Source organism: Mobula hypostoma, chromosome 12 (assembly GCF_963921235.1).
Source record: "Mobula hypostoma chromosome 12, sMobHyp1.1, whole genome shotgun sequence".
Lineage (NCBI taxonomy): Eukaryota > Metazoa > Chordata > Chondrichthyes > Myliobatiformes > Myliobatidae > Mobula > Mobula hypostoma.
Genome location: NC_086108.1, coordinates 53,404,399 through 53,432,169, shown reverse-complemented (window position 1 = coordinate 53,432,169; position 27,771 = coordinate 53,404,399). Strand labels below are relative to the sequence as shown.

At 41.6% G+C, this 27,771-nt stretch overlaps 1 protein-coding gene across 1 annotated transcript in view; it reads right to left on the bottom strand.

Annotated features, from left to right (window-relative positions):
• The window catches only part of pgm1 (phosphoglucomutase 1), a 93,401-nt gene extending 69,674 nt beyond the window's left edge, over positions 1-23,727 (bottom strand). The window contains exon 1 of the mRNA XM_063064122.1: positions 23,230-23,727. Coding sequence (XP_062920192.1) covers positions 23,230-23,478 — 249 coding nt within the window. The 5' untranslated portion in view covers positions 23,479-23,727. The remainder of the gene's footprint in view (positions 1-23,229) is intronic.
• Positions 23,728-27,771: the final 4,044 nt, after the last annotated feature.

Sequence of the window (27,771 nt, the reverse complement as noted above, 5' to 3'; positions counted from 1 at the left end):
CTGTATTTGTCTCTGTAGTTTTTCCACTGTATCTCAGTACATGTGACAACAAAACAATTTATTAATATACCCCTTGGAAGTAGAAAACATGCCAGGCTGATCTGCAGGTCACATTTTCCTACCCTCCATTTTACAGATCCTACATTCTCTTCTCTTCATGGGGAAAGAATAACTTAACTAGGTCTGTGCTCAAGTTCGGAAGAATTAGATATTCTCCCTTCAAGTTCTTAAGGACACTTAAAATGTGAAATAATCAGGTAAAACAAGATTTACTTTTCATAAAAATATTTTGTTTGATAAATTTATTGGAGTTCTGTGGAGAAGTAACTAATATGTGCTGTGGATAAAAGAAAAAAAACACCAATGTACTGCACTCAGATTTCCAAAAGGCCTATGATAAGGTGCTGCATTAAGGTTATTATGAAAAATATAAGCTCATTATGTACATCTAACACATTGGCATGCATATAAGGTTTATAGAACAGTAAAAGGAAAGTGGCATAAATGGATCTTTTGTGGGTTGGCAACATGTAATGAGCGCTCTGCTAAAGCAAACGCTGCTGTGCTGAATTTTCTACATTTGTTATATAGGTGACTTGGATGACGATATCGAAGGTGTGTAGGAAGTGTATTTTCTGTCTGTCTATATTGTAATTTGTGTTGCACACATCATTATGGGTAATTTGTCACGCGGGTCGGGTGTGAGTATAATTACATAGTCACGCTTTGTCTTGGTTAGTCAGTCAGTCTAGTTGAGGGGCAGTGAGTTGGGGGATGATTTTTTTTTTGTTGACCCTAATTATGCTATTTTATGATCTTCACTTAGTTACACTAACTGGAACGCTTATTCTGTTAATTTCAGTATATCACTAATTTAGTTTTGTTACTTTTTTTAAAAATCACTATAAGATCATTCATCTTTGCTGGCTTTGTAATAAAGGATCAAACTTTTTTTTAAGAATTGGAATTTATTTACTTAGAAGCGCATCATACAGTGTCAACTCCTATAGTCTCTCAGCGGTTTTGATTTAATTTCAAGGAACCGCTACACTTCATCAACAAAAATATAGTTATACCAAACAAACACGAGTTTACAGCAAAGGACTTCCTCGGAACTGTTGGTGAAATTGAAACAGCAGTTTGTGGTGGGATTGTCCACGACCTTTTGTTGACTCATGCTGTGTATTTGTGGTTTGAACACAATTTGAGTGGTCAGCGCTGCCCATCCATTGGGGACCGTTGCTCAATTGTGTGGTGTTTGCTTGAGGGTCCGTTGCTTCGTTTCACTGAAATGCTGAAATATTCTTCCTCTTACTGATGTTTGAACTAAACATTGTTTGCTTTGTCTGGTTTAAGCACTTGTGGCTGCACGGACAGTTTGTTCGTTGCCTACATTTACCGAATGGAATATCGCCAATGCATTATGCGAACTTATTGCAGGCAAACAAGGAGTTAATTGTAAGTGGCACAAAAAGGAGAAAGTAACACAAGTGAATTGAAGTATGGAACTGACATCAGCGACCTTGAATTCGGGATCAAAAGAGAAATTTAACTTTGAAAGCTTCAGTGGGTAGAATCGAAAGTCTTCAAAATAAGTATAAAAGAAATGTTAACAAAACTAAAAGTATAATACCATCAATTAAGGACCTTATGGAAAATAAGGAAAATGTCTTACAAAGTGCAATCTTATCTTGAGGACTTAACTAATCTCTATGAAGCTGTTGATAAGCAATATCACATACAAATCTCATTACTTCCCAAGGATAAACAGAGAAAACAAAATAGATGTTTTTCAAACATTGATAGCCTTAGTTATGTATTCACTGAGGATATGAAACAATGGTTGACCCAAACATATTACAATGAAGGTCATGTTGTTGCAACAAGAGAATATGTGTCTCACCTTCCATTATATGATGTTTTGTACGTTCCAAGGCATGTTTTGACTACGCATATATCAGAGGACCCACAGGATAATGTAGTCCCACAAGACAATGTGTCAAATGTCAGTGCTTGAAATTCTGCTGCAGGAAGAACATCTTCTATGTCTAATACCTCCTCTGCACGCATTAAAATAAAGGCTGATTTAGCTACATTGATCTCACGTCAACGATTATTGAAGGACAAACATGTGCTAGAAAGCAAGAGGAACATGTATGGAAAAGGAAGGATCAGACTAAGTTGCAGGAAGAAATAGTTGCACAGATGACCAAAGTTGTAGACTGGGGGCTTCAAGTATAGCAAGTGTTAAAAGTGCTCCAGCAGGGCAGTCCTATGGTATGAGTTCCTATATTGGAAAGGCAGAGAGAAAAGCAAAAAACACTCCAATCTCAGTGTTGATTTATTTGTTCCTCAAATGTTTGGGATGCATGAACAAGACACTCGTGAGGTAGTTCAGGGTGTTTACTCTCAGCCTGCACTTATGAGGGACTCTGAACCTATATCATATCTCACAGCTTGAAGGGCTTACAGCATGGAAACACTCTTGTTTCAGACAAGAGGGATCAAAATAATATTACTGACATTATGGGGAAGCAAAGTGAAATTACAATCTTATTGGCACAACAACAATACATTTCATCTTTGCTTAAAAGAGAGATACAAATCTTTGATGGTGATCACTGCAGTATCATGCATTCATAAAGGCTTTTGAAAACAGTGTTGAAGGCAAGACTGATAGCTATAGTGATTTACTGTTTCCTTGAACAGTACACTAGGGGTCGCCCTAGTGAACTTGTCAGAAGTTGCCAGCATGTTGACCGGAAGAAAACATATGTAAAGGCTTTGGCTTTACAGGAACATTTTGGTAAGGAACAGAAAACTGCCTCCATCTACATGCAAAAGGTTCTTTTTAGGGTACCTAACGAATCTGAATACACGAAAGCTCTTCAAGACTACGATCTCTGAGTGGCTGTTGCAATGCCATGGAAGAAGTGCAGCACATACGTGAGCTGAATATGTCAACTGCCGTACAGAAATTGCCCTGTATGCCTAGGGATGAATGGAGAACAGTGGTCTGTGAACTGTAAGAAAGGCATATCCATAAGACTACTTTCACTGACATTGTTGATTTTATTGAAAGGCAAATAAAGATTGCTACAGACCTGGTGTTTGGGAATATACAGGATGCTAGCTACATCACTGGCAATGAGCAAAGATGTGAACAAAACTCACAGCTTTGTTCTAAAGCTATAAAGGAAGCAGCTTTGCCAAAACGTGGCTGCTGTGAGAAGTAAAGCTAAAACTGAACCAGGAGCTAATGGAAGGGACATGGCCTTGTCAGCCAAAGTGTTTGTCTGTTCTGTGAGGGTGGACACACGTTCCCTCAGCTGCAGAAAATGGCTCATAGTGAGAAGATTGCCTTTCTAGAGGGAAATGGTGTCTGCTTTAGCTGTGTGTGTACAGAACACATCAGCAAGGATTGCAGGAAATGCCTTTCATGTAAGGTATGCAGTGGCAAGCATCCCAGCATACTTTATATTCACTCTTATGAAAGGGTGCAGAATCTAAACAAGCCGTGAAAGAATCACACCGAGACCCTGGTATCTAATGATCTTACGATCATTGTAAACTTCCCATAATTCCAGTACAAATGAAGTCTAAGGGTAACAAGAAAGTGGTTACAGATGCTTTCCTAAATCAAGGGAGTACAGCAATGCTCTGTATAGTGGGCCTTAGGAACAAGCTCAAGCTCAAACTCAAAGGAAAAAGGACACACATTCTCTCATGCACCACGAATCAAGAGGAGGTCATGACAGCTACATTGTTTAAGTGGAAGTCGCTGACTTAGATGGTAAAAACTATTGTGAATTATCCAACATCTATACACAGAAAAGTATGCCCGTCCGCAAAGGGAACATTCCATGATAAGGGGGATCTCCAGGGAAACGTCCATTTGCCAGAAATTGATTCAGAAATTGAGTTGCTGATAGGGATGAATATGTCTGAAGCACTGGTCCTGTTGCAAGTAATTCACAGCATTAATAATGGAGCTTATGCAGTAAGAGTCATGGACAACTAAAAGGAAACAATGGTGATAGGAGAGACTGTGTACAGCCTGAGCTGACAGTTAACTTACATGAACTTTGGCAGTGGCAATTCAAGACAGAGTTCGCTGAATTCAATCAAGATGAACAACCTGGTTTGTCAAGAGAAGACCACAAGTTTTTGGAGTTAGTTACGAATTCTGCAAAATTGGTCAATGGTCACTACCAGATTAGTTTACTTTTAAGAAAAAAGCACGTAAACATGCCAAATATCAGGAAAATTGAAGAACAGCATACTCTATATCTAATGAAGGCTTTGTCATTTTACACTGACTAAACAGCTTTCAAGAAGGATATTATCTCCAACGGTTATGTTGAAAGAGTGCCAGCAGAGGATCTGGAACGTAGTAATGGGAAAGTCTAGTATATTCCACATCATGGTGTTTATCACCCTGGAAAAAAGAAACTTTGTGTTGTGTTTGATTGTGGAGCGATTTTTCAGGGACTACCTCTTAATGCTCAGTTCAGACTGGTTCTTACCAGCTCACTGATAGGAGTCTTAACCAGATTCAGAAAAGAACCACTGGTGATAATGGCAGATATTGAAACAATGTTTCATCAGGTTAAGTACCAGTGGAAGATGCAGATCTGCTGAGGTTTCTGTGGTGGCCTAATGTTGACCTTAGCCACGATATGGTGGATTTTAGAATAGTGGTACATTTCTTTGAAGCAATTTCATCACTGAGCTGCGCCACCTTTGCCCCTAGGAAATGCACAGAGGACAACGAAGGAATATTCAACTGCGAGGTGGTGGATAAGGTTTTGCATTGCCTCTATGTTGATGACTGCCTCGTGTCAGTGTCCTCTGCAAAAGAAGAGGTGTATCTCCCTCTCTCTCATGACCTTGTATCCATTTGTGCTAAAGGCGGCTTTTAATTCACAAAGTGGATAATCAACAGACATAGTGATACCAGAAGAGCAAAGGACGAAAGACATGAAAGATTTGGATTTGGGTCAAGGTACATCTTCTATGGTGAGAGTACTGGGTGTGCAATGGTGCATTGAGTCTGATACTTTCAAGTTTAGGATCACGGTCCCAGCTAGACCACTCACCAGATCCCCTCTACAGTTGGTTCCATCAATGATCTTAATAAATCTTGTGTCCAATGGTGCTATCTACTAAGAAGATTCTACAAAATAGATGCAAGAAAGGGTTAGGCTAGGATGACATTATATCAACATCACTTGCTTATGAGTGGACAAGCTGGCTGAAAGAACTCTACCAGTTGGAAGACTTCAAAGCTGTTAGATGTTTGAAGCCCTTGGATTTTGGAGAAGTTGCTGCTGCACAGTAAAACCACTTTACAGATGGCTATGGAGCAGTGACCTACCTACTGTTGCATAACTCATGCTCTCAGGTGCACAGTGCTTTTATAATGGGAAAATCTAGGGTGGCTCCATTGAAGTCAGTTTCCATCCCTCGTATGGAGCTTACTGCTGGTTACAATGGCAAGGCCTATGAACACATTGTGCAGGAAGGAGTTGCACATACAGCTTCATGACTCAGTTTTTTGGACTGATAGTACTTCTGTGCTGAAGTATATCAAGAATTAAACATCCATATTCTGAACCTTTGTTGCAAACGGAGTTTCAGAACTTCTTAAGGTTCATAGGCATCTCAATGGAAGTATGTAAATACTTCAAGCAACCCATCAGATGTGACCTCTAGAGGGTTGACGGTGAAAGCGTTCCTGAAGAGTAGGACATTGGGTGTCAGGGACTCAGTATCTTCTTCAGCCTGAAAGTGAATGGCCTGTGAATCCCGATTGTTCTGCAGAACTCCTGCTAGATGATCTGGATGTCAACAGAAGTGTTGCAATGAATGCCATGAAGATTGAAAAGAAGATGGATGCAGTAACACGTATAATCCATCACTTTTCGTCCTGGTTCCATTTGAGGAAGACAGTGTCCTGGATTCTTAGAGTTAAGAACCTGCTCTTGTTTCTTAGTCTGAAGAGAAAACAACTAAACCTCACTCTTGCTCAGTTTGACTTGTATGAAGAACAACAAGGGCATTCTTTGGAGAGAGAGATTGAAAAGGCCAAAGATCAGACCAACCAAGGCTGACTTGCGGTGGAAGAGTTCAAAAAAGCTGAAATGGAGGTTAACAACAGGAATTCTGCAGATGCTGGAAATTCAAGCAACATACAAAGTTGCTGGTGAACGCAGCAGGCCAAGCAGCATCTCTAGGAAGAGGCGCAGTCGACGTTTCAGGCCGAGACCCTTCGTCAGGACAGGACAGAAATGGAGGTTATTGGGTTTTGCCAAAGAAAGATTTCCAGATGGAACTGTCTACACATGTAGGAGTGGACTACTTTAGAAGTTTTGATGTGCCGTGCAGAAGCAGTACAGTGAAGAGGGATGGGGGCATGTCAAGCATCATGAAGGAACATGGGAGAGATTGATTAGATCCGTGTGAAAGGTCCTCAATTCCACCATGAAGGTACAGAAACTTGACCAAGACAATTTCCACACAGTCCTTTATGAATCAGAATCAGGTTTATTATCACCAGCATGTGACACGAAATTTGTTAACTTAGTAGCAGCAGTTAGGGGCTATTATCAATGGTCATCCAATTACTGAAACATCCTCTGATCTCAATGATTTGCAAGCACTAACACCCAACCATCTGTTGCTTCTAAAAACCGCACCATCCTTACCACCAGGAGAGTTCCAAAACAAAGACATCTTCATTGATGGAAGCAAGTCCAATACATGTCAAACTTGTTCTGGAAATGGTGGGTCAAGGAGTACCTACCACAGTTACAGGAACTTCAGAAATGGTCAGGTATAAAGTGCAATTTCCTTCCCGGATACATTGTACTTATTATTGATGACTTGAAGAAGAAAGAGAACATCTCAATTAATGTTAAGGTGTTTATCCTTGAAGATTTTATGTCTCCTATTTTTAATAGTATGTAGCTGTAATTACTAGAGTTAAATAATTCGGGAAGTAGGAGCCATGTATCTATTTTCTATCTGTATTGTAATTTGTGTAGGTCATTTGTAATTATGGGTAATGTGTCATGAGGGTTGGGGTGTGGTAGAAGCAAATGAGTAAAGTTACATATTCACGCTTTGTCTTGGTTAGTCAATCTAGTTGAGAGGTAGAGAGTTGAGGGTGATTTTTTTTGTTGAATGTTAATTACACTATTGTATGATCTTCACTTAGTTACACTAATTGGAACACTTATTTTGTTACTTTTGCTATATCTCAAATTTAGTTCTGTTAGTTTTTTTAAAATCACTATAGGATCGTTCATCCTTGCAGGTTTCATAATAAAGGATTGAGCATAACTTTCCTGACTTGGAATTTAGTTATTTGGACGCGCATCATACGGTGTCAACTCCCACACTGAGTCTCTCAGTGGTTTTGGTTTGTTTTCAAGTAACTGCTACAGTGTAGTTGCTAAATTTGCCTCTATTTTCTTAGAAGTTTGTGTAGATTTGGCATGTCACCAAAACTTTGACAAACTTATGTAGATGTATAGTGGAGAGAATCCTAACTGTTTGTATCATGGCCTGATAGGGAAACATCAGTGCCCACAAATGGAAAAGGTTACATAAAGTGATGGGCACAGCTCAGTCTATCACAGGCAAAGCCGTCCCCATCACTGAGTACATTTACATGGAGCACTGCTACCAAAAAAATCAACATTAATCAAATATGCCCACCACCCATGCGCACGCCATGACCTCTTGTCACTATTGCCAACAGGCATGAGGTACAGAAGCTTTAGGTCCCACACCAGCAGGTTGAGGAACAGTTATTACCCTACAACCATTAGGCTCCTGAACCTGCATGGATAACTTCAATCACCGTTACTCTGAACTGATTCTATGATCTACAGACTCACCTTCAAGGACTTTTAACAACTCATGTTCTCAGTATTACTTTTTACGTGCAGTTTATCTATTTTAGCAAATTGGTTTATTGTTATTTTTTGTTTCTGTTTATGTAAAGTTTTCATAATTTTATTGTATTACTTCCCCCCGTAAATGCCTGCAAGAAAATGAATCTCAAGGTAGTATATGGTAACATATGTGTACTTCAATAATAAAATTATTTTGAACTTTGATACAATAAAGATGTAGCCAAAGGCTTCTAGAAGATGGATTCACAAATCAAAGACCAGTGCCCAGATCTGGATTTGCAGGGGTTTGTGTTCATCTTCTCAAGCTATTCAATGCAATTTGCTACGGTGCCTTCCCAGCTGGAAAACCATAAGGTTATGAAGCAAAGTATGATCAAATCAGTAGACAGCTGAAAATGTTTGATGCTGATATGTTACAAATGTATAACCAAGGCATACTGAAACGATCAACAATGCCCACAGTGCAAATGATCAAACAATCAAATACATCAAACTAATAAACAACTCACCAAGGACATGAGGAGGGATGGAAAGTCCATACTTGCACAACATCTCTGCAGAGACCAGCCTTCGTAGACTGAAGGCCCTCTAGGAACCATAAGACCATAAGATATAGGAGCAGAAGTAGGCCATTTAGCCCATCAAGTCTGCTCCACCATTCAATCATGGGCTGATCCAATTTCCAGTCATCCCCACTCCCCTGCCTTCTCCCCATACCCTTTGATGCCTTGGCTAATCAAGAACCTATCTATCTCAGTCTTAAATACACCCAGTGACTTGGCCTCCACAGCCGCTCATGGCAACAAATTCCACAGATTTACCACTCTCTGACTACAGTAATTTCTCTGCATCTCTGTTCTAAATGGACGTTCTTCTGGAAGTTGTGCCCTCTTGTCCTGGACTCCTCAGCATGGGAAATAATTTTGCCATATCTAATCTGTTCAGGCCTTTTAACATTCGGAATATTTCTATGAGATCCTCCCTCACTCTCCTGAACTCCAGGGAATACAGCCCAAGAGCTGTCAGATGTTCCTCATATGGTAACCGTTTCATTCCTGGAATCATTCTCATGAATCTTTTCTGAACCCTCTCCAACGTCAGTGTATCTTTTCTAAAATAAAGAGCCCAAAACTGCACACAATACTCTAAGTGTGGTCTCACAAGTGCCTTACAGAGCCTCAACATCACATCCCTACTCTTATATTCTATACCTCTAGAATTGAATGCTAAGCATCAAGAGGAAGCCCTTATGTTTGGGATGAGGAGATTGTAAGTGGATAAGCTTGAAATCATGTATCAAGCCAGTCATCTGGTTTTGGTGCTATCCTAACCAACTTGCTTTAGTAGTCTTAAGTGTTATTAGCTGTGCATTAAGAGAAGGATAAATAAAGCACGTGTATAAAATTCTGACTCAGTCTCTATCTGTAGAGTATTGCTGCTTGACACAGGCAAGAAGGTTACAAAAAAATAAGCAAGTGGGCAAAGTTTATAAAGAGGTAATTGTAAAACATATTACTTTGACAAGAAATATTAAATACAAAATGAGTTTTTCAAACAAATCCTTTTTTTTAAAAATCAAACCATCTGATACAGTATTTTGTTTTATGGTATTCAAAAGGAACCAGTTGTCCTTGTACACAAAGACACTGCAAATCCATGTGTACAGTAGGTATAGCAAGAAGTTAAGAAATTAAATCCTATGCTAGCATTTGTTACAAGGAGATACTTCCAGAAATGCCCAGAATATGAAAAAATAATTAATACCATGTATGATCCTCCTTAAAGAATGTAACTAAACGATAAGAGAATGCAGAATTCCAAAATGCAGAGGTATCTAGATTCCCTAGAACGAGTCACAAAAGGGTTGCATGCAGTTGCAAGTAATGTGGAAAGTTGAAAGTAAGTTGCTGTTTTTTGCTGGAAGAATCAAATACAAAAGTAGGAAATTTATGTTTCAGTGTAAAATGGACATTGATAAGACTGTCAAGATTACAGTGCAAAGAATTGATTTCTACATCTCTGGAAGGACGTTGATAAAAGTAATTTAGAAGTGTACTAGACTAATACCTAGAATGGAAGGGCTGCTGCAGGAGGCAAAACTTTAATAGGATAGACCTGTATACACTGAATTTTCAAAGAATATCAGGAGATTTGACTAGAAGGTATTAGCTTCTGAGAGGTCTTGGCAAGGTGGATGCAAAGAATGCTACTTCTTGTGAGGCACCTACATCTAAGGGTACTGTTTAAAAGTATGGTAAGATAGTGATAATGTGAGATTTTCCTCTCAGAATGTTCTAATTTTTTTTTGAATGCTTCCTCAAAGAGTGATGGAAACAGACTCTGATAAATAGATTCATGTAAGCAAGGGATGGGGTAGGAGAAGGAAAAACTTAAGATACAGAAACAGGAGTATGCTATTTAGCATTTTCAGCCTGCTGCTCCATTTCCTTCGATCATAGCCAACCTTCTATCTTAATACCATTTTCCTGCAATATAGCCATTTCCCTAAATTCCCGAAATTTCCAGGAATTTTTTGGATCTCTATTTTGAGCAACTGAATAACCAAGTCTCCAGAGCCCCCCATGGTGGAGAAACTCAAAGATTCTGCTGCATAAAAATATTTCTCCTTATCACATTCATACATGGCTGATCCCTTACTCTGAGTCTGTGATCCATGACTTTAGACTTTTCAGCTGGGGATTAGATATGGCCCTTGTGGCTACGGGGAGAGGGAGTTAGATATGGCCCTTGTGGCTACGGGGATCAGGGGGTATGGAGGGAAGGCTGGTGCAGGGTTCTGAGTTGGATGATCAGCCATGATCATAATAAATGACGGTGCAGGCTCGAAGGGCTGAATGGCCTACTCCTACACCTATTTTCTATGTTTCTATGAACCATCCATTCTACATTTAGCCAATCAAGCTTTGTAGTTTTAAAGGGATCTCATTTCATTTTTCTAAACTCCAGGGAATACAGGCCTATTCATCCTTACAAGTCAAATCCATCATTGTGGGAAGCAGCCTTTGCTGAATTCTATGGCTGGTACACAATATTCCCTCTTTAGTGAAATCAAACTGTTCACAAAAGGGACAGGTGTGAACTTATAATTTCATTAAGATATCTTTAGTCTTATGCTCAAATCCCCTTGTAACAAATGGCAAATATCATTCAGTACCTTAATTGCTTCCTTCACCAGAAGTTGACTTTCATTGACTTGTGTAAATGAACATTTTTTTCCATTTTGGACATAAATGTTATTCAATCACCTGCAATATAATAATCACTTTGTTTTCTCTATTTTGTTAGTCAAAATCCATAACTTTTTCCCCAAAGGATTCAAAGTACATTTATTATCAAAGTATGTCTTTTGTATTAAGCATGTTTTTGCTCACTCAGCTGATCTATATCCCCTTGAAACTTCCTTACATCATTCTCCCTATCACCATTTCATCTGATGTTATCTCATTATCTAACCCTGGAAATATAGCGTGCAGACTGAGAAGGGGAAGGTCATTTCTTCGGCAGTTTGAACGGGGCACAACTGCACAAGTGCGTGAAGGTTGGCCTGTGGAACGGCGGGAGAGTTTAAAAAGCAAGCAGATTAACAGAGTGGGCGACAGAGTAGAGGGAGACCGAGTAGGAAGGCTTTGGCTCAAGAGGGTTCGGCGAGCAGAGGCTGAGGATGAGCTCCACTCCAAGTGAGGTAAGGCCGGGTAAGTTCCTGTAATTAATCTAATTAATTTAGGAGTAGGTAATGGAGGTAGCAGTTAGAGCAGTCGAGTGCTCCATTTGCAGTACGTGGGAAGTCAGGGCAAGCACAATTGTCCCTGATGATTACACCTGTAAAAGGTGCATCCAGCTTCAGCTCCTGACAAACCGAGTTAGGGAGCTGGAGCTGGATGAACTTCGGATCATTTGTGAGGCAGAGGCAGAAATAGACAGGAGTTTCAGGGAGATAGTCACCCCTAAAAGTCAGGAGACACGTAGCTGCGTGACTATCAGGAGAGGGAAGGGGAATAGACAGAAAGAGCAGAGCACCCCTGTGGCCATTCCCATCAACAATAAGTATACTGTTTTGGATACTGTTGGTGGGGATGACCTACCAGGGACAAATTGCAGTGGTCGCATCTCTGGCACTGAGACTGGACCCCCAGCTCAGAAGGGAAGGAGGGAAAAGAGGAGAGCAGTAGTGATAGGGGATTCGATAGTTAGGGGGACAGATAAGAGGTTCTGTGGGAGAGATCGAGAATCCCAGATGGTCTGTTGCCTCCTTGGTAACAGGGTCCGCGATATCTCGGATCGAGTTCTCAGTATTCTGAGGAAGGAGGGTGAGCAGTCAGATGTCATGATCCATGTAGGGACCAATGACATGTATAGGAAGGAGGTGGAGTCCTGCAAAGGGAGCTTAGGGAGTTAGGTGCAAAGTTGAAGGACAGGACCTCCAGGGTTGCCATCTCAGGACTGCTACCCGTGCCACGTGCTAGTGAGGTTAGAAATAGGAAGATAATACAGCTAAAATCTAAATACGTGGCCAAGAAGTTGGTGCAGGACAGAGGGCTTCATGTTTCTGGACAATTGGGCCTTGTTCCAGGGAAGGTGGGACCTGTTCCGACGGGATGGGTTGCACCTGAACTGGAGGGGGACTACCATCCTTGCAGGAAGGTTTACTGGTGCTGCTCCGGGGGGTTTAAATTAGATTTGCAGGGGGAGGGGAACCAAAGTGTTAGAGCAGATAGTGAGGTGGAGGAGGATAAAGGTCATGCAAGAACCGCAAGTATAGCGCATGAAGTAAAGCCAGATCTAACATATAAACAGGCTTTGAGGAAAGAAAGCAGAACAAAGGATGTAAAGGTAGTAAGGCAGAAGGGCTGAAGTGTGTGTACCTCAATGCAAGAAGCATCAGGAACAAAGGTGATGAACTGAGAGCTTGGATACATACATGGAATTATGATGTAGTGGCCATTACAGAGACTTGGCTGGCACCAGGGCAGGAATAAATTGGATTCTCAATACTCCTGGATTTCAGTGCTTTAAAAGGGATAGAGAGGGGGGAAAGGGGAGGAGTGGTGGCATTACTGGTCAGGGATACTATTACAGCTACAGAAAGGGTGGGTAATGTAGCAGGATCCTACATTCTTTGAGTCAATATGGGTAGAAGTCAGGAACAGGAAGGGCGCAGTTACTCTATTGGGGATATTCTGTAGGCCCCCTGGTAGCAGCAGAGATACCGAGGAGCAGATTGGGAGGCAGATTTTGGAAAGGTGCAAAAATAACAGGGTTGTTATCATGGGTGACTTTAACTTCCCTAATATTGATTGGCACCTGATTAGTTCCAATAGTTTAGACGGGGCAAGAGTTTGTTAAGTGTGTCCAGAATGAATTCCTGTCACAGTATGTTGACAGGCCGACTAGGGGGAATGCCATACTAGATCTAGTATTAGGTAACGAATCTGGGTCAGGTCACAGATCTCTCAGTGGGTGAGCATCTGGGGGACAGTGACCACTGTTCCCTGGCCTTTAACCTTATCATGGAAAAGGATAGAATCAGAGAGGACAGAAAAATTTTTAATTGGGGAAGGGCAAATTAGGAGGCTACAAGGCTAGAACTTGTAGGTGTGAATTGGGATGATGTTTTTGCAGGGAAATATACTATGGACATGTGGTCGATGTTTAGGGCTCTCTTGCAGAATGTCAGGGATAAATTTGTCCCAGTGAGGAAGATAAAGAATGGTAGGGTGAAGGAACCATAGGTGACAAGTGAGGTGGAAATTCTAGTCAGGTGGAAGAAGGCAGCATACATGAGGTTTAGGAAGCAAGGATCAGATGGGTCTATTGAGGAATATAGGGTAGCAAGAAAGGAGCTTAAGGGGCTGAGGAAAGCAAGAAGGAGGTAAGAGAAGGCCTTGGCGAGGAGGGTAAAGGAAAACCCCAAGGCATTCTTCAATTATGTGAAGAACAAAAGGATGACAGGAGTGAAGGTAGGACTGATTAGAGATAAAGGTGGGAAGATGTGCCCGGAGGCTGTGGAAGTCAGTGAGGTCCTCAATGAATACTTCTCTTCGGTATTCACCTATGAGAGGGAACTTGATGACGGTGAGGACAATATGAGTGAGGTTGATGTTCTGGAGCATGTTGCTACTAAGGGAGAGGAGGTGTTGGAGTTGTTAAAATACATTAGGACAGGTAAAATACATCTTGGACAATGTCTCCCATCCACTACATAATGGACTGGTTGGGCACAGGAGTACATTCAGCCAGAGACTCATTCCACTGAGATGCAACACAGAGCGTCATAGGAAGTCATTCCTGCCTGTGGCCATCAAACTTTACAACTCCTCCCTTGGAGGGTCAGACACCCTGAGCCAATAGGCTGGTCCTGGACTTATTTCCTGGCATAATTTACATATTACTATTTAATTATTTATAGTTTTATCACTATTTAATTACTTAAGGTGCAACTGTAACGAAAACCAATTTCCCTCGGGATCAATAAAATATGACAATGACTATGTAAGTCCCCGGGGCCTGACGGAATATTCCCCAGGCTGCTCCACGAGGCAAGGGAAGAGATTGCTGAACCTCTGGCTAGGATCTTTATGTCCTCATTGTCCGTAGGAATGGCACCGGAGGATTGGAGGGAGGCGAATGTTGTCCCCTTGTTCAAAAAAGGTAGTAGAGATAGTCCGGGTAATTATAGACCAGTGAGCCTTACATCTGTGGTGGGAAAGCTGTTGGAAAAGATTCTTAGAGATAGTATCTATGAGCATTTAGAGAATTATGGTCTGATCAGGGACAGTCAGCATGGCTTTGTGAAGGGCAGATCGTGTCTAACAAGCCTAATAGAGTTCTTTGAGGAGGTGACCAGGCATATGGATGAGGGTAATGCAGTGGATGTGATCTACATGGATTTTTGTAAGGCATTTGACAAGGTTCCACACAGTAGGCTTATTCAGAAAGTCAGAAAGCATGGGATCCAGGGAAGTTTGGTGGATTCAGAATTGGCTTGCCTGGTGGAGGGAGTACATTGGGATTGGAGGGTTGTGACTAGTGGTGTCCTACAAGGATCTGTTCTGGGACCTCTACTTTTCGTGATTTTTATTAACGACCTGGATGTCAAGGTAGAAGGATGGGTTGGCAAGTTTGCAGATGACACAAAGGTTGGTGGTGTCGTGGATAGTGTAGAGGACTATCGAAGATCGCAGAGAGACATTGATAGGATGCCGAAGTGGGCTGAGAAGTGGCAGATGAAGTTCAACTCAGAGAAGTGTGAGGTGGTACACTTTGGAAGGACAAACTCCAAGGCAGAGTACAAAGTAAATGCCAGGATACATGGTAGTGTGGAGGAGCAGAGGGATCTGGGGATACATGTCCACAGATCCCTGAAAGTTGCCTCACAGGTGGATAGAAAGGTGGTTAAGAAAGTTTATGGGATGTTAGTTTTCGTAAGTCGAGGGATAGCGTTTAAGAGTCGCGATGTAATGATGCAGCTCTATAAAACTCTGGTTAGGCCATACTTGGAATACTGTGTCCAGTTCCGGTCGCCTCACTATAGGAAGGATGTGGAAGCATTGGAAAGGGTACAGAGGAGATTTACCGGGTTGCTGCCTGGTTTAGAGAGTATGCATTATGATCAGAGATTAAGGAAGCTAGGGCTTTACTCTTTGGAGAGAAGGAGGATGAGAGGAGACATGATATACAAGTATACAAGATATTAAGAAGAATAGATAGAGTGGACAGCCAGCGCCTCTTCCCCAGGGCACCACTGCTCAGTATAAGAGGACACGGCTTTAAGGTAAGGGGTGGGAAGTTCAAGGGGTATATTAGAGGAAGGTTTTTTACTCAGAAAGTGGTTGGTGCGTGGAATGCACTGCCTGAGTCAGTGGTGGAGGCAGATACACTAGTGAAATTTAAGAGACTACTAGACAGGTATATGGAGGAATTTAAGGTGGGGGTTATATGGGAGGCAGAATTTAAGGGTTGGCACAACATTGTGAGCCCAAGGGCCTGTACTGTGCTGTACTATTCCATGTTTTATGTTCTATATCAGAGTATGAATAAATGGGGTCCAAGTACAAATCCCTGCATTACCCAACCAGTCCCAGCCTGTGAACTGAGAATGATCCATTTATTTCCACTGTTTGCCTTTGTTAGATTGGAGTGTAGTATTCTTATTTTTCTTGTAGTTTAACATTCTTATGCTTGAATTAAAAGAAAATATATATAGAAAATCATGTATATACACATAATTGTTCAGTGAGTTTTCCAGCGGTTGCAGTCTATTTTTCTGGAAACTTCTTGGTTTCAGTAGCGGGTAGGGTATTGTGAAAATATGTATCGAACTTTGTATTTTCTGTAACCATTTGATGTGACAAAATGGAGTAGACAATCCCAGAGTGGTAATCTAATATGTCATATGTAAAAGAAATGTGCTTAAAAAATCTTAATTTTCTCAAATTTGTCTGATCGTAACGGGGGGACAGAGAGAAGATGGAGACAGATTCGGAGACGGAGATGATGATTTTTGTTTGCTCAATTAATAATGGGAGGATCAAATTAATCTTCTGCCTTACACCAAATATTTTACTCTGGTATGGTTTCACTTTTGTGTTTTAAAATGTGTTCACGTGGTTCATGTGTCAGGGTCCCATGTAGCAGTTTTTCCTCTCCTTGGTACTTTGTAAAATGTGTGAAAGTTTTCACGGTCAGAATTATCTGTTTATTCTAAGTTTTGAAGTGACTTGCAAGGAAGACCAGTACAAGTATGGATTTTAGTTTTGTCTTGTCTGTGCTTTTTTGGTTTGTGTTTCTTTATTTGTTTCCATGGAGCTTATTTTAGAGAAACTCTGATTCCGCACTGGCCAAGTAAAATTCAGGTTAAGTAAACCGGAAATTCCTGCATCTGTATTCCGGATATTCCAGACAGAACATAAAAGGTATTGCGTGACTCCTTTGATATACTGATTTAGAGTTTGAGATCACTTGGAAAATAGTTTTGATGCAATCAGTGTTTTGTCATGTGAAGTGAAAACAGAAAAAGGTAAAGAATATCACCAGGAGCTCTACTCTAATACAGTACATGAATGATCTTCTGTTGACCTTCCCAAACAAGGAAACCTTTGAGCACGACTCCTTTCATCTACTGCACAAATAAGCTGCAAAAGGACACAAGGTTCAAAACAAAAGTTGCAAATAGTGCAGTTGGCAGGTGTGCAAAAGTACCAGTCTGAGGCACCATTGGATGAGAAAAGAAAATGGGAAAGGATGGGTTGTCAGCAACATTACGGCTTGTGACAGCACTCAGATGGATGTCTGGCTGCCCCAGTAGAATTGATACCACGAATTGCCTGCTGCATTCACAAATTCACACAAATGGGAAAAAGGGGGATAATTGATCAAACATATCAGGCCTGGTACACTCCAGGCATATGAGGTAAAAGGATAAATATGTAGGCAATGTATGATATGTGCCTCCAAGAGGCCCACAACCTTGTCATGGTTTGGTGGCTTGTGTGCCTCAATGATCCGGAGAGTACGTTGGCTGGAGTCAGGGCTTTATGCTTTGGCTCTTGGTAGGGTCACCCATGCCAAACAGGTCAAAGGGTAGAGGCCAGACTAAGAGTGGTCCATTAGTCCTTCAGGTTCAGGGATTCAGCTCAGGGCTAACAACACTGACTGGTAAAACAAAATTGTTACAGAAACAGCAATGAAGAATCCTTCTACATCCGAGTGCAACAATATTCCGGAGTCTTCACCCACGACTTGCATGACTGACAGTAGTGAAATCTGAGAGAAAGCTACTAACATGATGAAGGAAGCCCTGAACACCGCCAGAAATGGAGGAGCTTCACTGCTGCCCTAAATGCCAGCAGAGTAATGGGCAGTAAGTAAGTAGGTATGATATGTGCCTTATAAAATCCCGGAAAGCTGGTACCCCGCTGGCAATGGACAGTCTGTGCAATTATAGATGGATTTTATTGAGCTATCGCCATGGGAAGGATATAAATATGTATTAGTATTTATTGATGTATTTTCGCTGTGGGTTGAAGCATTTTCTTATAGGAAAATGATGCAGTTACAGAAGCAAAATGTTTGTTAAAGGTAATAATCCCACGATTTGGGATTCCTTGGAAACTATCCAGTGACAATGGTACCATTTTACTGACAAGCTAATTAAGGAATTACATAAAGCTTTACAGATAGATCAGCATTTTCATTGTAGCTACCATTCTCGATCAGCAGGTTTAATAGAAAGAATGAATGGAACAATTAAGAACAAACTAAGAAAATCATGTGAGGAAACAGGGTTAAGGTATTACCTTTGGCTCAGATGACCATTCAAGCTGCTGCCAATAGAACCATGGGTCTATCCCCACATGAAATAATGGGCAGACCTCTGTGCTTGCCAACTGATTAACCCCTAGGGATTAAGCAACTGGATGTAAATAATCTGGACGAGAATATGCTGAATGATTGCATTGCCTTAACAAAGAGCCTTACCAAATCTCATCAACAGGTGAAAGAAGCCCAGCAAACTACAGTAAACATTAAATGCCACAATACTGAGGCTGGAGACCATGTAGTGGTATAGACATTTAAAAGAAAAAACTTGTCTGGAACCCCGCTCTGAGGGGGCCATTTCAGGTGCTGTTGGTCACTAATGCTGTCGGTCACTAATGCTGTCAGTCACCAATGCTGCCATCAAGGTAAGAGACAAACCAACCTGGATTCACACCTCATTGTAAAAAGGTGTCTGATGACATAACACCATGATGAAGCAGCTAACTAAATTGGTGATGGTGGTTACCCTCTTCCTGACAGAGGAAAATGCCCAGAAATCCTTTTTACACATGTCACGTGAATATGCCAACAGAATTAATGTATTAAGCTGTTGGGTCTGTATAGTAGTCCCATTACATGCAGAGATTAGAGTACCCTTTCTACCAGCACCATTCGATAATGAAGAGGCAGAAGCTTATAACTCCCTTAGCTGTCATCATTCAACTCCCGGTTCTTTGGAAAATAACTTAACCCTAGTAGTGGAATTGTTCAGATGGCTGAACATCCCCAGACCATTTAAGTAGTAACGAGAGGAACCAAAGGGATCACTGAATAATGTCGGAAAAATTAATTTTACGTGGAATAAATGTTTCAAGGGTTGGTGGTTCCCCAAATACAATTTGACAAAATTAAGACCCCTTGCATTGCATGTTATCCTGCAGACAGTTGATCAGTGCTGGTGTAAGAGGGAAGACAGAAGTCAGTTCATGGGTTGGAACAACAGGTGCCTTAGACATTAACTGGCACATACTGGATAAGCGGTGAGCGAGCTTATCTATGGTTCCCTTGGAGTTGGAAGGGCTGCTGTTATTTAGGATATGTGGTACCTTTCATGCATCATACGTATGATTTGGGACATAAACAGCATCATATAAAAAGGAGGTAGTGACACATAACTGAAGCCGAAAGGTTCTGGATGATAGCGTTCCCTCAATATTGGACGGGAAAAGCTGCTTGGGAATTGATTAACATAACTTTCACCCTTGAGAAATTGGCAAATGACACATCTGGCTCCCTTGATGAGGGACAAAAAGCAACTTCTGAAATATTGGCAGAGTTAGTGGCAGCACAAACTGTAGTTCTGCAAAACCAAATGGCCCTAGACTATAAATTAGCTGAAAAAGGAGGCACACGTGCTTTAATTGGGCACCTACATACCGGACGAATCTGAAAACATAACTCATCTGACAGATTATATTTGAGAGGCTGCAGATAGAACTAGAAATGTGAGCAAACAGTTCAACAATTATAAATCCCCAGGAAGCTGGTGGCCATTTGGGATGCTGGCAGGATAGAGGGGGCTACTGTCTTAAATTATGGAATAACCATTTGTTTAATAATAATGGCAATGTTCTGATTGTGATTCTTGTGCTCAGTAGTGGGCTCGAAAAAGAGGGGGTATTAGGCTTTTGGGAATTCGCTGGTAAGGGATGAGATAAAAGGTAAAAGAAAGCCCTGAGAGCTGAATCATTGTGTCCTTAAAGGCATAATTTGCTTTGTAAATCCTGATAATATTGACTGTATGTTGTCATGGGGTGACAAGGAGAGAATGTGGAAATGTGTATTGAACTTCTTTTTCCTTTGTAACCATTTGATGCAAAAAAAATGGAGGAGAATGCTAAACTAATAGGTTGCAATATATGAATATGACTACAAGAAACGGGCTTACTAAAGGAATACGTCACTGTGAGAACCCATGGTAATGAACATTGTGCAAGAATAAGTAAGTAGCAGAGATGAGTCAACCGCAGATGGCAGACTACAACAAATGTGTCAGAAGGACTGAGCTAGCTGGAAATAGTAAACCTGTCTTGTTCTTTTGTATAAAAAGAATGCTTTGTAAACAATGCATTGGAAGTGCCCTACCATCCCTGGTTGGAGTGGAGGTGAATTTATCCCTTGCAAGTAATAAAGAATAGAATTATCTGTAATCTACATCAAATGTTTATCATTCCTGTGTGAATGTCATCAAGATGCATAAGAAAAGGCTGCTCACCGAACTATTACATAGTCTGATTTTGGTGCCAATGCTAAGATTTTTGCTTTTCTATGCTGTGAATAGTTTGGTTATAGCTCCAGTTTTCATTGCTATCCTTCTTATAACATCAATACCTATCCAGCTGAAGCGAGCACACAATTCCCAACAAAGGCACTGCACAGATTCCCAGGATCCCAGCTTCTCTAGTATATTGAAAGTTTGTATGGAGACGTATGCTATTATATATTCAAACGCAATATTTCACAATTCATATGACAAAAGAGGCTATTTAGACCAAGGTGTACACTAGCTGCTAAAAGCATTCCATCAAAAATTCCCATTATTTCACTGTATATGGGAGGAAACTGGAGAACTCGGAGAAACTCATGCAGTTAACACGGAGATTAGAACATTAGAAAATTTTTGGCGAGATCAGGCCATTCGGATCAACAAAGTTTGCCAAATTCCTATTTATATAGTGCGTTGAAATAACTATCTTAACTACACAACTAGGTAGTTTGTTCCACGTGTCCACAACTTGCTGCGTAAAGAAATGCTCCCTGATGTTAGTCTGAAATCTCCCTTTAACCAGTCTCTGACTATGGCCCCGTGTCCTCGTTGATGGATTAATTTTGAATTAGCATCTGGCATCCACCTTACTTATAACCTTAATGATTTTGAACACTTCTATCATATATCCTCTCATTCTATGTCTACGTAGGCTAAAAAGATATAATTATTTCAATCTTTCTTCATAGCTCATACCCTGTAGACCTGGAATGAGTCTTGTCACCCTTCTCTGAACTCTCTCCAGTGCCTTCACATCCCTCACAAAATATGTACACAGTACTCAAGGTGTGGCCTCACAAGCGCATTATACAGCTTAAAACAAGTGTCTCTGGACTGTAACTCCACTGAGCACACGATATAGACCAACATTCTATTAGCCTTCCAAATAACTTCAGAATCAGAATCAGTGTCCAATGCACTTCTGTGCATTGTCTAGATGTTGATAGTGATGAGTCTACCAGGACATCCAAATCCTTCTCATACAGTGTGCTTTCTAACTCAAGACCCCTTCACTGTATATTTATATCTAATATTTCTATTCCTGTATGTAATACTTTACATTTACTTAGATTAAATTTCATCTGCCATTTATCTATCCACATCTGGATTTTGTTTAGACCTAACCGTATTGCTTCTGCTGCCTGAATGTTATCAACCTATCCCCTAATTTTGTGTCATCTGCAAACTTTACTAGTTTACTTGTTATGTGCTTATCCAAATCATTCATGTAAATTAAAAACAGCAGCAACCCCAAAACTGATCCCTGCGGAACCCCACTTTTAACTCATCTTGGTATGGAAATGATCCTCTCCCCCATAACTTGTTTTCTGTTTTTGAGCCAATCCTGCACCCATTCGCACACTTTACCCTGAATCCCTACCTCCTTTCCTTAAATAATAAAGGCAAGCATGCCATGTGCCTTCTTTACCACCCTGTCAACCTGTGCAGCCACTTTCAGGGAACTATGGACCTGGACCTCAGAATTCCTTTGTACATCAACACTATTAAGGGTCTTGCCATTAACAGTAGACTGTCTCTTTACATGTGATCTCCCAAAGTACAATACTTCATATCTGGCCAGATTAAACTGCATCTGCCATTTCTCCACCCATATCAGCAATTGAACTGTATCCCACTGTAGTAACCTTTGGCAATCTTCTACACTGTCTGTAATGTCCACTCTTTGTTTCATTTGCAAACTTATTAACCCATCCAACTCTACAATATCGTCCAGGTCATCTATATATATCACAGACAGCAGAGGTCCCAGAGCAGATCGTGGCATTACATCACTAGTCACAGGCAGCATACAAGCTTATAGAGCATATTTCATTAACTTCATGAAAATGAAAATTCAGAGCTACTCGAAATTATGCTTCCTCTTTTTGAAACATTTTGTTTTCCAAATGATGGCTAAGTCTGTATTGAATTTTTTGCACTTTTTGCACTCAACCTATGTTAGAATTTCACATTTTAATTTTTGAACTCCATCTTTCATCTCACCTTTGCCCTAAAACGACATTTGACTTTTTGTTTCTGACAGATGACTCGTTGTTCCCCTTTCAAAAGTTTTGCTCACCACTGTTCAGTATTAGATCCTCGTGAAATAAGGAAGCTCTTCCCCTCGCTATGAACACAGCCCATCCGTAACCATAGCAACCAGGCCTACTAAATCAAAGGCAGCCTGACAAGATAAACTGGGGGACAAATACATTAACAAGAACACCAAGCCAAAAAAAAAATAAAATTGCTACCAGACACACCAAGTACCCTATATGGCTGGAATATTCACCAGTATCGTATTACAAATAAGAAAATGTCAGAGGGCAAACGGTCAGGAACAAGTTACCGAGCTTCTAAAGGGCAGCAACGAAAAAAGATCAAACAAGCCAAGAAAGACTCTCAACAGCTATCTAAAACTAAAAGTACTCAACTTTCTGAATTTAAATACTTGACCATTACAAAGCAGCGACTTAAACGTAATATATGCTTGCTGCCTCTTCACCTAATTTATACTTTGAGCTACAATGTTACTCATTGCGACCACATTCAGTGCCCCCCCAAAAAAAAACAGAGAAGATGAAATCTAACAACCACTCCGAGTTTTAGCGACAAAGGTTCTGTCCACGGTGTGAGTGCCCCAGCCTGCAGTGAACCGCCCGCTTTACCCTTGCTACCGTGTGCGGAGTGTGTGTAATTTACCCCGTTGGCCGCCGACATCTGGATGATGAGTTGAATGACATGTTTGCTGTAGTAGCGGCCGTCGCCGCCGACCACCAACACAGCGTCCTGCCGCTGAGCCGGCTCCACGGCCGCTGTCACGATGCTCTGGATAAAATTCTCCGCGTAGTTCGCCTTGCTCTCGAACACGCAGACCCGCTTCCTCAGGCCGCTGGTGCCCGGTTTCTGGTCATTGTAGGCGCTGGTCTTTACCGTCAGGATTTTGCTCATGCTGCTGCCGCTTACTTTCCCCCCACTTTACAGATCTATCGACAAGTTTAGATTTGTCGTTGGCCCTGCCCTCAACCTTCTACTCCTCGTCCTTGCCGACGCCTTCCCCTTTTGATAGCTAGCTGACTGCTCCTCCCAGGCTGCTGGGCTGCCGAACACGTACAGCACGCCGACCTTCCTTGTCTGCTGGCACTCTCCGCAGCTGATCAATTCCACTGCGCAGAATACCTTTTGCACTCGGAAGGCATCACAATCATGTCCTTGGCCTGCCAACACCTACAAGCAACGTTTGCAAGTTTTGTTCAGCTGAATTTACCGAAAATAAATGTGAACGCATGAAAGAGAAACAAAATATTCCCCGATACAAACTCTGCAAAGGTTGCATAACCCGTGCGCAGAGCTCTTTGCAAACTTCTCCAATCACATAGGGCCCTGACAAAACCAGAAATGTAACATTGTGTTCAGGTCAGGTCAGGTCTCCCTACAGAATATATCTACAGTTGTGGGAGTGCTAAGAGGGTTTACCAGTCTCACCCCTGGAATGAAGGGTTTATCATTATGAATGATTAAGCAGATTGGGCCTATACTCTGCAGAGTTTGAGAGGCAATCTCTTTAAAACACACACATTCTTTATAATACTACACAAAGTAGATACAAAGCTGATGCTTTCCCTGCCTGGGGTATTACAGCCTCACAAATAAGGTGGTGTCCATTAAGGACAGGATGGAAAGAAATGTCTTCATAAGACAACTCTTAGACTTCTCAACCCGACGGGGAAATAAGAGTCTCAGTTGCTCTGTATATTTAAGGCAGAAATCAAAATGGATGGGAGTTGAATGCAGACTAATCATACTGAGGAAAAAGATCAACCACATTCTTACTTAATGATGGTGTGGGTACAAAGCTGAATGACCTTCTCCTGCTTCCATTTTTGTTCTGCAGAAAAGAGAAAGGTTTGTGATGGAGTGGAGACCATGAAATTTTGAACCACATAAGTCATGATATGTTGGTTAAGACAGAGTAGAGAAAGCTTGTTAACTGCAAATGATCACGGATTTACAGAATGGTTAGTGTGCAGTATGTACAGCTGAACAGGTGAGAAGACAGCTAAAATGTCTCAACCCAAGCAAGGCTGCAGGACCGGATGGTGTCAGTACCAGGGTGCTCAAAACCTGTGCCCCTCAGCTATGTGGAGTACGTCGCCATGTCTTCAACCTGAGCCTGAGGCTCCGGAAGGTTCCTGTGCTATGGAAGACGTCCTGCCTCATCCCTGTGCCGAAGACGCCTCGCCCCAGCGGCCTCAATGACTACAGACTGGTGGCATTGACCTCCCACATCATGAAGACCCTGGAGAGACTTGTTCTGGAGCTGCTCCGGCCTATGGTCAGGCCACACTTAGATCCCCTCCAGTTCACCTACCAGCCCCGACTAGGAGTTGAGGATGCCATCGTCTACCTGCTGAACCGTGTCTACGCCCACCTGGACAAGCCAGCAAGCACTGTGAGGGTCATGTTTTTTGACTTCTCCAGTGCGTTCAACACCATCCGCCCTGCTCTGCTGGGGGAGAAGCTGACAGCGATGCAGATGGATACTTCCCTGGTGTCATGGATTCTTCATTACCTGACTGGCAGACCACAGTACGTGTGCTTGCAACACTGTGTGTCCAACAGAGTGATCAGCAGCACTGGGGCTCCACAGGGGACTGTCTTGTCTCCCTTTCTCTTCACCATTTACACCTCGGACTTCAACTACTGCACAGAGTCTTGTCATCTTCAGAAGTTTTCGGATGACTCTGCCATAGTTGGATGCATCAGCAAGGGAGATGAGGCTGAGTACAGGGCTACGGTAGGAAACTTTGTCACATGGTGTGAGCAGAATTATCTGCAGCTTAATGTGAAAAAGACTAAGGAGCTGGTGGTAGACCTGAGGAGAGCTAAGGTACCGGTGACCCCTGTTTCCATCCGGGGGGTCAGTGTGGACATGGTGGAGGATTACAAATACCTGGGGACACGAATTGACAATAAACTGGACTGGTCAAAGAACATTGAGGCTGTCTACAAGAAGGGTCAGAGCCGGCTCTATTTCCTGAGAGACTAAGGTCCTTTAACATCTGCCGGACGATGCTGAGGATGTTCTACGAGTCTGTGGTGGCCAGTGCGATCATGTTTGCTGTTGTGTGCTGGGGCAGCAGGCTGAGGGTAGCAGACACCAACAGAATCAACAAACTCATTCGTAAGGCCAGTGATGTTGTGGGGATGGAACTGGACTCTCTGACGGCGGTGTCTGAAAAGAGGATGCTGTCCAAGTTGCATGCCATCTTGGACAAAATGTCTCCCATCCACTACATAATGTACTGGTTGGGCACAGGAGTACATTCAGCCAGAGACTCATTCCACCGAGATGCAACACAGAGCATCATAGGAAGTCATTCCTGTCTGTGGCCATCAAACTTTACAACTCCTCCCTTGGAGGGTCAGACACCCTGAGCCAATAGGCTGGTCCTGGACTTATTTCCTGGCATAATTTACATATTACTATTTAACTATTTATGGTTTTATTACTATTTAATTATTTATGATGCAACTGTAACGAAAACCAATTTCCCCCGGGATCAATAAAGTATGACTATGACTATGACTATGACTATGACATTTAACCCATTGAGTCTTACGAAGTTTATGTAAAAGAGCTCCAGCTGGTCCTCCAATCTCTCTTTACAACCAAAAACAACCCTCACAACATTTATTTTACATTACTTCAATATAAAATACAACAATAATATTTACCACATCAATCCTCTGTTCCTTCATCTCCAAACTCTACCAGCTGAAGATTACTTGCCTTAAACAAAACCATGCTGGTTTTAGCAACAATCTGCTGGAGGAACTCGAGCAGCATATCTGGGAGCAATTGTCAACATTTTATGTTGAAGCCTGCATCAGAGCTGGTCCAGCATCTGCAGTTTCTTGTGTCACTATGCTGGCTCTATCTCATTGATCCATACATGTTCACATGACTTCTAAGTCTGTCCCAGATTTTGTTTCTCAAACTCTCCTTATCACCAAGTAGGTATTTGAGTTTATTTCTACACTGTTTTATTTATAAAGATGTAATATTGCAACTTTTCCAGTCCTTAGGCACCTCTCCCAATACTATAGATATATGCAAAATTATGACCAAGGCCTTGGCAATTTTCTTTCATCCATTAGCAACCTTAGATCCAATGACCCAGATGTTTTATCTACGTTCAGTGTGGCTATAAATGTCAATTATTGATCCAGTCCAGAATTTCATGTTGATACTCCAACAGCATCATCTTCCTTGGTGAAGATTGAATAGTATCATTCCACTCTGTCACCAGCAGATTTTCATCTTAGTGTTTGATTGGCCACCTCCCTTTGTAGGAGTCTTTTGTTCTTCATTTTCCCAATTATTATTTTTGAATTGCATGAAGGTAACACCTGCCTTTTCTCTTGCTTTCTATCTAGCCATCATTTTCCTTTTACTTTCCCGCAAACTTTATGTACGCAACAATGTTAAAAATGGTATCCTCACAAATCTGCTCTGTTCATTCTCTCCCTTTTTGGTCATCCAGGGAGTTTTGGCTTTAATTTTTCAGCCCTTCTCCCACAGCTGAAATATATCTGAAACACCTTACATATTTAAATTACATTTGCTTCGTTTAACAGGGCTCCTTCTCCAACTAACTTCTGACTGGCAGTCTAAGCTGCTTCAGGCAGTCTGCAGTCATACCAGTGCCCAAGAAGAATGTGGTAACCTGCCACAATGACTTCCATCCAGTAGCATTTACATCCACTGTGATGAAGTGTTTTGAGAGGTTGGTCATGAAACAAATCATCTCCCGCCTGAGGAGTTAATTGGTTATGGTCAGGATGCTCTTCATTGACTGCAGCACTACAGTCAACACTAACATCCCCTCAAAACTAATCAGTAAGCTCCAAGACCTAGGCCTCAATACCTCCTTGTGGAATTGAATCCTTGATTTCCTCAATTGCAGGCCTCAGTCAGTTTGGATCGACAATAACATCTCCTCTACGATCACCATCAGCACAAGTGCACCACAAGGCTGTGTGCTTAGCGCCCTGCTCTACTCACTTTATACTTATGACTTTGAGACTAAGTACAGCTCCAATGCCATGTTCCAAGTTTGCTGTCAAAATCATTGTTGTTGGCTGAATCAAAGTTGATGATGAATTGGCATATGGGACAGAGACTGAAAATGTAGTTGAATGATTCCACAATAACAACCTCTCACTCAATGTCAGCAAAAC